Source organism: Canis lupus, chromosome 3 (genome assembly GCF_011100685.1).
Source record: "Canis lupus familiaris isolate Mischka breed German Shepherd chromosome 3, alternate assembly UU_Cfam_GSD_1.0, whole genome shotgun sequence".
Classification (NCBI taxonomy): Eukaryota; Metazoa; Chordata; class Mammalia; order Carnivora; family Canidae; genus Canis; species Canis lupus.
In genome coordinates, this window is record NC_049224.1 from 28,438,473 (window position 1) to 28,451,184 (window position 12,712).

A 12,712-nucleotide genomic window follows, 5' to 3' on the forward strand; every position below is an offset into this window, starting at 1 on the left:
CAAGCAGCAACTGCTCCCCTGCCTCGGACAGGCACTAGGGCTTGACCGTAGAGGCCGTGCGCCAGAGAGTGCTTCTGAATCCTCATTCGAGTCCCAGTGATGGTACCTCAGTGTTTCCAGGGAAACTGAGGACCTGAGGGAGGAGACTACCCAAGTGTAGTCTACCCTTGGGTGAGGTTTCCTAGGGAAGGAGATGGGGATTTATCAGACTTTATTATAGGCCTTAGAAATCCAAAAGAGGGCAGCCTGGGTGGCTCAGCAGTTCAGCGCCGCCTTCAGCCCAGGGCGTGATCCTGGGGTCCCGGGATCGAGTCCCACATTGGGCTCCCTGCATGGAGCCTGCTCCTCCCTCTGCCTGTGTCTCTGCCTCACTCTCTCTCTCTCTGTGCTTCTCGTGAATAAATAAAATCTTTAAAAAATAAATTAAGTAAAAAGACTTTGTGGGGGATCCCTGGGTGGCTCAGTGGTTTATTTATTTATTTATTTTTTTGGTTCAGTGGTTTAGAGCTGCCTTCGGCCCAGGGCGTGATTCTGGAGACCCGGGGTTGAGTCCCACATCGGGCTTCCTGCATGGAGCCTGCTTCTCCCTCTGTGTCTCTGCCTCTCTCTCTCTCTGTCTCTCTCATGAATAAATAAATAAAATCTTAAAAAAAAAAAGAAATCCAGAAGAATTAGCTCAATAATTTTAGCTCTCCCCAGTTGAGTGAGATATAGAGAATAGTTTATTCTTCCAGGGTATTAAATTATACGGGGGTTTTCCTCTCTCCCCAAATTATTACACCTTTCAAAATAAACCCTCAAAATGTACCTGACTTGCTTACTCCTAAGTGGTAAACTTTAAACTGTTAGTGTTTATAATCGGGAGAGGTCTGCTAAAGCCTTGTACCTATTATCAGCTGCTAGTCTATGTTCCAGTTTTGTTACAGCTGTTACTGTTAACGGCCGTATAAAGTTGTTTGTTTGTTTTTTGCACTTTAATATTCGCAACCACTTTGAGTTAAGGATTAGTGTTTTATAGGTGAGGAATCCTACCCAGACAAGTTTAAAGACTTTTCTAAAGTCACCCAGCTCATAAATGGCAAGAGCTTGGATTCAAACCTCTATTACACCCTTAGCCCATAGCTCTTCTAGCTACTAACCTACCCACCTCTTGACTTAGCCAGTCTGTGCTGAAACCGTGCCTATTCCAGAGTTACCGATGCATTCTCCACCGGCAGTCTTCTCCTTGGGGGAGTTAGCTCCACGCTCTCAGTCGTTTCTAACGGCACCTCTCTGGAATGGCTCAGTCGGCTGTGTGTTTCACTTAACACTTCTAACCCTGGAGTGCGTTTTCCCACCTTCCTCCCAGCACTGTGACCTATACAGAAACAAAGGGTTGCAGGGTGAGAGAGACTTCTTGTTTTGAAGCACCCTTCTTCAGACAGTAAACGCACGAACCAGTTCCCTATATTCCACTCTTGCAAAAAAAGTCCCCTAAGCCCCAAAGTAGAACAATGGGATTACTTTGGGAAGTAGGGAAAATGAGATCCAAAATCAGATCTGAACTGCCAGGCTGGGCGAGAAGATGCCATCACAGGAGAAAGTTGTGATCTTTGGATTCAAACACTGTCCTTGATCATTCTTCAAACCTAATACTACCACAAATTTAGTCCAATTCTTTTTTGTGGGAAAGTTGTTGTAAATGACTTCAGAGCTTTGGTGTGGTAAACCCAGAGGACTTCAGTAAAGGTAGGAAAAGAGAATTTAGAACCATGATTAAATTATGAGGATAGAATTGCTACTGGAAGGTATCTAAAGAAACAGCTTTTGGGGGGTATGAAATCTGTTATCTTGATTTATATCGGTGTCCTCTTTCAGAGAATACCATTTTTCTCCTGCCACATAGAATAAAGCCATCTTGCTGCTGTTCCAGCACAGGAAAAGCCATCAACCAAGTCCATAAACAAATGGGCATAGGGTACATTTTTTTTTTCTAATAAATATTTAGAGAAGCGGGTCCACATTTCACTTGTGGGGGCCACCGTTTGCCAGCCTCTGCCTTAGACTGAAAGGAAAATGCTGACTATCAAGAGTTTTGTGGGAAGAAACAGTTTAATTTGCTTTTCTAGGAGGTAAATTATTAATGGGTCCACATTCTAACATACACAAAAGAGGCTACAGAGGTTTCTAAGAAAGCGGTGGCGTTCCTCGATGAGGTCAGATGAGCTGCATGAAGCCAGTCCCTGAGACCTGCCTCTGTGGAATGGGTGCTGCGGCCCTGGGCAGGCCACCGGGTGACAGCTGCAGCCTCGCTGGAGAGTTGCTCACCTTCCACTGGAAGCCAGGGGTTTCACCTGTTTCTCTTCTGCCCTGCAGGCTTGTTCCTCATCCTGGGTTTGATACTCTACCCTGCTGGCTGGGGCTGCCAGAAGGCCGTAGGCTACTGTGGGCCCTACGCATCGGCCTACAAACCCGGAGACTGCTCCTTGGGCTGGGCCTTCTACACCGCCATCGGAGGCACAGTACTCACCTTCATCTGTGCAGTCTTCTCTGCACAAGCAGAAATTGCCACCTCCAGTGACAAAGTACAGGAAGAAATCGAAGAGGGGAAAAACCTTATCTGCCTCCTTTAGTTCAGAAGAGACACAAATGCCATTTTCATCCTGTGTAACCTTCTGAAAGAGCACCCCTCTGGTTTCTTCGAGTGAGTCAAGTGAAGAACTGGCCTTTATCTACCAAAGCCTACATTCCACAGCCCCAGGCCTTCACAGGACCAATGAGCGGCCATGTCCAGCCAAGTGACTGCACCCGGGCCACAGTGCCAGCTGTCAGAGATGGAATGCGAAACTACTGCATGCACCCTGACACGTAGTTGACAAGTCTGACCCCATCTTCTCCCAGGGACCATGAAGGATAATGATCTAAACCATTAAGGCAGCCGTTCCTCTCCAAGCAGGAAACTGTGAGCTTGACTTGCAGGCTGTTTTGAGATGTGTCTCTGCCGTAAGGCTGCGTGCCAGTAGGCATCACTGCCTCAGAATGATGTTTCGGGGTTGGTGTTTTCATCTCCTGTTAGTGCTTCCAGGTTGTCTCAGAGGCTAAAATGAAAACTGCATACTTCCTGGGGGTAGGATATGTGCTCGAGGCTGTAATAGGACACCGCCTCTTGCTTAGCCCACCAGATCAGTGTGGAATCCTGTTGTGGGACTTATCCTAGGCTGAATTCCAGGGTAGGGTTGGATCGGTTGAATTGTCCCTCCAAGATTTTAGAAACCCAAGTAAGGAAAGAATAAGGACCTCTATGATCAGGAGAATAAAAGAAAATCCTGCTAGTGAAGACTTCCATTCCACTGTCTAGCAGTCAGGCCCGCACCAGTACCGGCTCAGTCTCCTCTTCCAATGGAGATCCCCGGTTTTTCTCTCCTGGGGTTAGGATCGAGCTTCAGCTGCCAAAGGAAACCTCGCCCTGTTTCCTCGTTCCAGGAACGGAGGTCTCCAAGCCACGGGTGGCTCGTTCAGATGTTCAGTGGGAGAACTTGCCAGAATCTCAGCACTTGTGGGGAGATCCTTGCCTGCTGTTTGGTAACCATGTGGTAGTCAGCTGTATCTCCCAACCCCAGCAGCAACAGAAAAAAGGGAGCTAGTCATGGGAGTTAAGTTTCCCCAGTTACTAGTATTGTTCCTGAAAGCAGACGGAAAGAACATTAAAATTACTGCAGCGGGTGAGTTGCAACTGGCCTCCATGCCCAGAAAAGCAGACTAGAAATTTAATGCAAAAATGAGAGCTAGACCGAGCTCATAGCACTGGTCTATGCCTGTTTACAAAAAGAGTGGAACACCACTGTTAGGATTCAGGAGCTTATAATCTAGTTTCTATAAATTGCCAAAAAAAAAAAAAGGATTCCAAAAAATGGTACTAGCCACCACCTCACATTTACTTTGGAACGATCTCGGTGGCAAGAGCCCAGCTGGGTATTACCCCAAGCTTCAGACCTGCGCAACGACACCAACTCTCCTTCACAGTTTAAGCAAATGGAGTGGACCTAAGAGATTTACTGAAGAATTAAAAGTATAGGTCTATTTGGGTTTATAAATCTGTTCACTTGAGGGCTTGCCTTGTTTTGAAAGCTTAACAAAGTAATTACTTTGCACCTTCTTTGGCTGAGATATCGTATGCTAAGTGCCATTAGGCAGAGACACCTGATTCAGATTTTACGACACTGCCCCACATGAATCACCTTCAGGCTGAATCTAAAACTATGCCTTGGTGCAAAACAAATAATTGCTTTATATGTAGATGGAATGGAACAAGTCAAGGTTTATTTCCTTGGCCTGTACCACAAACCATTTTATCACACAGATTAAGAGCCAAGGGCAAGAGGGGTGGTGGTGCAGAACCAGGCCTCAATCACTTCACCATTCTTAGACCAAAGTCAGAATAAGCAAGATGTAAGTCCTACAACTTTTTTGGGGAGCAGAGAAGGGGTAAATAGGTATCCCCACAGCAGCCTACTATAGGGGCTCGGGAAACATCAATCCTATCTCTAACACCACACAGGAATAGGTTATGGTAGCTGATGGACAGGGCTCCTGTCGCTATTTTTATGCTCTAACAAAGTCCCAATGCCCACAGTAACTGCTTTTTAAACTTTGGCAGTAATTTTCATTCAAAAAAAGCAGGGGGTCGGGAGGGGGGGATTCCATTCATCCCCAGATTCACTGTTTTTTTTCTGTACAAAATGGAGTATAAAATAAGTGTTAGGAAATTGGTTCTCTAACTCCCCATTTTACAGACAAGTTAAAGTCCCAAGCCCTGAGGATCTTGTGAGCATGTCCATCAACTTAACTACCTGACTGCTCATTGGCTAAGGTGATGGCTTATCTCTAGAACACCCTGATAAACAGTAGTCACAAGTGAAAATGTCACTTCTCTTGCCAGAGTTCACTTGACAGTGTTTTTATTCCATTAGTCTGAATGCTACAGAAGACAAAGCACATGCACACACACATAACCCCAAACCACTAAAAACTACTTAAGCACTGACTGAATAAGCAGAGCGGAGATGGAATTTCTCTAGCAGAGACAGAATAAGTAATGTGGGCCTTTTAAACCTTTAGCCCATTAGCCAGGCTTTGATTGGGAAAGATGAAACCTTAAAATCCTGCTAGTCTACACCAAAACTGTACAGCTGTTTAAAAGCCACTGAATACGAGGAATGTATTAGAAATATGTCAAACAATTGGACTGATTGTTGACCCACATTTTCCTAATATCAATCACCTAATCACCTCAGTCTGAAAATCTAATACATAATATACCTGGACCATTACTACTACCAGAAAAGTCTTATTTATTATTGCCTGCATTTGTGCTTAAAATTTTGTGATGGGCTGGGCTTCTCAATGAACTCCAAGAAGGCATCAATACTTGCTTGGATTCTGTGGAAGTTTTTAAACCTGTGTGCTAATTCAACAATGTTACATTAGTTGTATAAGGGTTTTTGTATAGTTTTCAAACATCTGTGGTGTAATGATCTTTGTTAAACATGTAAAGTACCATAGTCTTTTTTTTAAGTGTAGCATATTTAAAATATATATATGTATATTATACATACACAAGTCTGTGTGAAAGATGTGCAATAACAAAGGTGTATGTATGTTTTGTTTTGGTTTTTTTTTTTTTGGAAACTGGACAGGAGTCAGAACAGGGATTGTTTCTGTTTTGGCAAAGGAGAGTTAAACATTTTTGCCTTCATGGCCTAGCCATTAACCCATAAGAATTTAAATGCTACACAAACCGATGTGAAGAAAAGACTGGTATGAAATCATTTATTCCTGGGTCTAAATTAAAAGAATCACTAGATTTATGTGAAAATGAAGCCAGCACCAGGCCCAGTTAATGCTAGTCTTTCATGTGAAATGTGAAGCTGCCACATTGCCTTTTCTGTTAGTTTGATAACTAGAGTAGCTGGTACATAATCACTGAGGAGCTATTTCTCTAACATGCTTTGATAGACCACATTAATGCTAGACCACTATTTAAGGGCTGATCTCACACCTTCTTAGCCTAAGAGTCTGGCTTAGAACAGACCTCTCTGTGCAATAACATGTGGCCACTAGAAATCCCTGGCCTGCATTTGTATTTGGGCAGCGATGACTCCCAAGGGCCAAGAGAGTTAAAGGCATGACTGGGATTTCTTCTGAGACTGTGGTGAAACTCCTTCCAAGGCTGCGGGGTCATTAGGTGCTTTGGAGGAACTCAGCATCACTTGATATTCAGTAGCCACTTGAGCCAAATAGAAAACTGTATTTACTGCTAATGGACTCAATTTGAGCCTTCAAATTTATGGTTATCCTATTATACTGTAAACTAATACGTTGTTTGTCTAGCATTGATTAGGTTTCTGTGCATATGTATTTCTCACAATGCCCTCTCCTCCCCAGATTGGAATTAAACCAGATTTTGGAAACTCATTCTGATTTTTTCAAGTCTGTTGGTTTCAAGAGAATTACATAATTTTCTCAAGATAAACCCCTAACAGTCAACTTTTATGTTAAACACTAACTTATATGTAATATTAATGATAGGGGAAAAAATGTACAAGTATTTTAGCTATTCCAGTCATTAGTAACATATACTTTGCTACCTTAGGTTAGCTTTAACTTCAAGATTAAGTACATATTTCTTCCTTGGAGAAGCATCAACATAAGTGAAGAAGGGGGAACTCTCAGATATTATACAAGTATTAAAAAGACTTTACAAAGAAATAGGTATAATAATGACAAGGAAAAAAATCAGTTGAAGGGCACAGTCTCTTTCAACAAAAATACTAAAAAGCCAATTATGGAACAGTTGCACATCCACCTTTCCTAAAGGTAATCCTAAAACCTCATCAAGAAGCTTTTTTTAAAAAGATTTTATTTATTCACGAGAGACAGAGACACAGGCAGAGGGAGAAGCAGGCTCCAGGCAGGGAGCCCGACGTGGGACTCGATCCCGGGTCCTCAGGATCACACCCTGGGCCGAAGGCAGGCATTCAACCACTGAACCACCCAGGTGCCCCAAGAAGCAGAATTCTACTTTATAAATTCAAAGAGGACACTAACACTTCTCATAAACAAGCACTTACCTGATAGAATAAACAAAAATGGCTCTTTCAAGGGCCTGTGACAGCAGAAACTGTATTTATGCTTTGAGTTCTAAAGATACCTGACACTTGCTAGGTTTCTAATAGAAACAAAAATTAAAAGCTGACAAAACTGTACAAATCCCGAAAGAAAAAAATTTCAAAAGAAAATATGATCTAAGTAGTCCAAGCAAAATTGGAAATTTTCACTTGCTTTTTCAGCTATTACATCTTTAATCCAGAAGGGAAAGGACCTTGGCTTTACATGTCGGCAGAGGTTGGAAAACCCTCACATGCTCTTCCCATTTCATCCTTAGTTTTTACTTGACAGTTCTGCTGCTCGATCAACTTCCCATGATTGATCTTCCTGAACACTGCATTCAGTTTACTCCTAGCTCCATTAAAGTCTTTCCTTAACATAAAACCACTTAAGAACAGTCTTAACTATCTAAAAATTGGACATCTATTTTAAGCAGGTTATTTCAGTAGTTTCCATTAATTCACTACCTTTTCAACTCTTAAACACTAAAAAATAAGGGCATCAGAGCCAACTTTTAGCATACTCTTCAAAGCAGCAAGAACCAACAATTGTCTTTATTTCAGAGCCCCTATCAGCTCCTTAATCATTTGGCTGAGGCCATCTAGCCTACTACTATCTTTGTCCTTGCAGCTCCTTCCTCACCATGGAGACTTCTGCAAGATAAGTGTTTAAGCCACGAACTGCTCATTTTGCTGAGGTACACAGGATGTAGATAAAAGCATAAATAAATAAGAGGAAGCAGTAAAACCACATGGGAAGGAAAAGTCAATCAAGTAACATGTAGATTAGCAGTTCTTCTGTTTTTTATAGTCAAATATCCTGAAAAATCAAACACCTACAGGCAAGCAATCAACCAAGTGCCTGTGGAGGAAACCACTATGACCTATTCTCAAGAGAAGAAAGCCTGAATAAAAGCAGGTGATGGTGAAGACCATGAGATGAATTAGAGATGCTCTGGAAAAACAATGGACAGTTTGGTGACTAGAAGCTGGGGGATTGGGGGTAGGTGAGGAGAAAAGGAGAGGAAAAAGTCCAGAATGACTCCTGAGTATTTAGCTTGGGTACTGGGTGGAAAGTGATGGTATCACCAACATCAGAAATCCAAGAGGAGGGATCCCTGGGTGGCGTAGCGGTTTAGTGCCTGCCTTTGGCCCAGGGCGTGATCCTGGAGACCCTGGGATCAAATCCCACGTCGGGCTCCCGGTGCATGGAGCCTGCTTCTCCCTCTGCCTATGTCTCTGCCTCTCTCTCTCTCTCTCTCTCTATCATAAATAAATTAAAAATTAAAAAAAAAAAAAAGAAATTCAAGAGGAGCAGAAACAGTATAAAGATGGAAAGGTTCAACTTAGGCTGTCAGAAGTCCTGTGTACAGCCAGGAATATACTGTGCAGAGAAGACCAGGTAAGACAAAGAGATTTAGAAGTCATTAATACGACAGGCAGCAAGAGTTCTTAATTACTGTGTACTTTCTATGTGCACGTACTGTGTGAAGCATTCATTTATTCATCAAAACCTGATGAAGAGAAAAATGATCCTCATGTTACAAGTAAGTAGTAACTTAACTAAACTGAAATAATTTGCGCCAGGTTAAAAAACTAGGAAGTGGCAAAGCTAATCTTCAAAGGCAGGTTTGACACCCAAGTCTATATTCTCAAACACTTAACCTTCCTTCTACCTAAAATGTACATGGTGAAAAGGCCAATACAGACCCTCGGAGAACACCAATGTCTCTGAGTAGTTAGGTCTTCCGGTAAATCTAAGTACAACTCCAGAAAGACCACACCATAGGATGAAGACTGCTCTCTTCTTTGTTTCAGAGAAAGCCTGATAGTTTATCTTACCTTATATGATGACACTCTGTCTCAACTCACTCAATCCTGAAAAGTGCCACTAAAAATTCATCTGGATCTATGACTGTGGTTAAACAAATGATGATTTTGATAGTTATTGTTTTATTGTAAATAATCTTTCATCCAGAGTAAGCAGCTATTTTTTAGCTAGAAAGCCTAATTTCTTTGTACTTAACCTAATAAGGATTTGACTTCAACTAAAGTTTCTCCAAACACACACAAATGCCAATGACCATTTGGTAACGGTACAGTAGGAACTTACCCACACGCTGCAGAGCTAGGCGTTGGTGTGGAGACTTCAAATACACACTGTAATTTTTTTCTTGGCTACCGATTTCTTTTTCATAGGGTCCACTGTCCCTAAAGGATGGATATGAATTATGGATATGAATGTGGAAAGATGGAAAGGGAACAGAGTTGGAGAGAAGTGGTACAACGAGTACCACGGAGTAGAGGCAGCTTCATACACAGTAGTCAGGGGACGTGGGTCTCGCTGCCCCTTCAACACCATTCACTGAATGACTGGGGTAATTTTCTACTTGTTTTATAAAAATGGGGCCAATAATAGAAGCTACATCATAGGTTTGGTGTGAGGACTAAGTAATATATTAAAGCAGGCAGTGTACTCTGGTATAACGTCATCAATAAGGTTGAAAGTTACTAGAAAAAAATTAAGAGGCTGTTCTGTCCAACTAGACTGTCGTTTAAACTTAAAACTTAAACTGTTCTAAAAAATTGTGAGAATAACATAACTTGTCGCTAAAGCCAATCTAATTTTACCGAGAGAGGCTCAGTGGATTGGCTACCGGAGGCCACCATTTCTTTTTCCATCCTAATCCTCTTTAACTTAGTTCTTTCAAAAGTGGAAGGTTTCTCTGAGGATGCAGTATACATGGTCACTCCTATTTAGCAAAACCAAAAAGATAAACAGGTTAGTGTTGACTCAGCCCATCATCTATGGGAAACCAGAATCTAAGAAAACAAACCTTATTATTATTTGTCAAAATCTGGTGGCAAAGGCTTTAGAAAAGGAACATGCAATGTTGGCAGAGTGTGGGTAAAGAGGCTATTTCAGACCAGACTGATAAAATTTTCTGGAGCAATTTAGCAGTGCACATCAAAGGTCTTTAAAAAGATGCTTAGGTTTTGGGCACCTGGCTAGCTCGGTCAGTAGAACATATGACTCTTGATCTTATAAGTTAAAGCCCCATAGTGAAGGTAGAGTTTACTTAAAAAAAAAAAAAAAAAAAAAAAAAAAACCTTATGTTTTCATCCAGTAATTTGGCCCCCAAACTTAGGAACAATACATTAAATTATTAATACAGAAACCAGAAAAATCAGAAAATAACAATAGCAATAACAATAGGACTTAGAAAAATATAAACTGAAATCGATAAAATGGCAATAAGTATATAACTATCAATAATTACTTTAAATGTAAACAGTCTGAAGTCTTTTAAGCAAAAAGATTAATCTTTTTATCTTTTAATCAAAAGACTTCAGAGTGGCTGAGTGTCAGATAAAAAAAACAAGACCCAAATTTATGCTGTCTATAAGAGATTCACTTCAATGTAAGATAGACACAGATTGAAAGTGAGGGTATAAAAATATCTTCCATGTAAAAATAAACCAAAAGAAAACTGAAGTAGTAATACTTATATGAAACAGAATAGACTTTAAAATAAAGACAATAAAAATAAATAAATAAATAAAATAAAGACAATAAAAAAAGACATAGAAGGGCATTATATCATGATAAGTGGGTCAATCCAACAAGATGACATAATATTTACAAATAAAATTACGCACCCTACACAAGAGCATCTAAATTTATAAAGCAGATATTAACAGACCTAAAGGGAAAGAAAGACAAAACAATACAATGCAACATGATAATAGTAGAACATCAATGAATAGATCATCCAGACAGAAAATCATTAAGTAAACACTGGCTTTAAACAAAACATTAGACCAGATGAACTTACTGGATATATACAGAGCATTCCCAAAGCAGCAGCAAACATGTTCTTCTCAAGTGCACATGAACCATTCTCCAGGATAGATCATATGTTAAGGTCACAAAAACAATTCTTAATAAATTTAAGAGAACAATTCAATTCATATCAAGCATCTTTTCCAACTACAAGGATATAAAACTAAAAACCAGTTATAAGAATAAAACTGAAAATTCACATGCAACTGTGGACAACCAATGTGCCGATAAGGAAATCAAAGGAGAAATCAAAAATTTATTAAGTTAAACAAAAATGCGAATGCAACACACCAATACAAACATAAAATGACAAACCTTTAGCTAGACTTCTAAAGAAAAAATGAGGGCTCACACAAAATCAGAAGACTTTACAAAGATACCTCAGAAATGCAAAGGATGTTAAGAGACTATTATAAACAATTATATGCAAATAAAATGGACACTCTAGAAGAAATGGATAAATTCCTAGTGACATACAACCTGCCAAGAATGAATCATGAAAAAAATAGAAGATCTGAATAGACTGATTACTAATAAGGAGATTTAATCAGTGACTGAGACCTCCAACAAATCAGTCTAGGACCACCACATGGCTTTATGGGTGAATGCTACCTAACATTCTAAGAATTAGTATCAATCATTCTCAAACTCTTCAAAAAAAACCTAAAAAGTAAAGAATGATTCCAAACTCATTTTATGAGGCCAACATTACCCTAACAAATATCAAATAAGGACATCACAAGGAAAGAAAATTACAGGACAATGTCCCTGATAAACATAAATGCAGAAGTCATCAAAAAATACTAGGAAACCAAATTTAACTATACATTAAAAGAATCATACACCATGATCAAGTGGGATTTATTCCAGGGATGCAAGGATGGTTCAGCAACCACAAATCAATTTCATATACCCCATAACAAAATGAATGATAAAAATCATATGGTCATCTTAATATATACAGAAAAAGCATTTCACAAAATTCAACATACATTTATGATAAAAACTCTCAACAAAGTATAGAAGCAACATACCCTCTATATTAAAATGATACTATGACAAGGTGATACGTGACAAGCCCACAGCAAACATCATACACAATAGTGAAAAGCTGAAAACTTTTTCTCTAAGTTCAGGAACAAGACAAGGATGCCACTCTCACCATTTTTATTCAAAACGGTATTGGAAGTCTTAGCCAAAGCAAGAAGGTAAGAAAAAGACCGAAAGCTATCCAAATTGGAAAGGAAGAAATAATACTGTCACTATATGTGGATTACATAATTTTATACATAGAAAACCCTGAAGACATCACCAAAAAAAAAAAAAAAAAAAAAAGCTAGAATAAATGAACTCAGTAAAATCGCAGGATACAAAGTTAACATTCAAAGGATCTGTTGTATTTCTAGACACAACTATCTATCACAAAAAGAAATTATGAAAACAATCCCATTTACAATTGCATCAAAAAGAATAAAATAAGACACGAAAGAAATAAGAGATGACACAGATGGAAAGATATTCTCTGCTCATGGATTAGAAGAATAATGCAAAAATGTCCATATTACTCGAAGCCATCTACAGATTCAATCCAATCCCCACCAAAATTCAAATGAAATTTTTCAAAGAAATAAAATAATATGAAAGTCTGTATGGAACCACAAAAGATTGAATAACCAAAGAAAACTCAAGAACAAAATTGGAAGCATCACACTCCCCAATTTCA

General features: G+C 39.7%; 1 protein-coding gene and 1 long non-coding RNA gene across 2 annotated transcripts in view; one reads left to right on the forward strand and one right to left on the reverse strand.

Annotated features, from left to right (window-relative positions):
- The window catches only part of LHFPL2 (LHFPL tetraspan subfamily member 2), a 153,802-nt gene extending 147,349 nt beyond the window's left edge, over positions 1 to 6,453 (forward strand). The window contains exon 5 of the mRNA XM_038532483.1: positions 2,356 to 6,453. Within this exon, the coding sequence (XP_038388411.1) occupies positions 2,356 to 2,612 (257 nt within the window). The 3' untranslated portion in view covers positions 2,613 to 6,453. The remainder of the gene's footprint in view (positions 1 to 2,355) is intronic.
- LOC119871173 lies at positions 568 to 12,501 on the reverse strand. Its single transcript, XR_005356831.1, has 3 exons — positions 10,982 to 12,501; positions 9,259 to 9,356; positions 568 to 1,357 (listed from the first exon to the last, which is right to left on the reverse strand). It is a non-coding gene; the product is annotated as an uncharacterized LOC119871173 (long non-coding RNA).
- Positions 12,502 to 12,712: the final 211 nt, after the last annotated feature.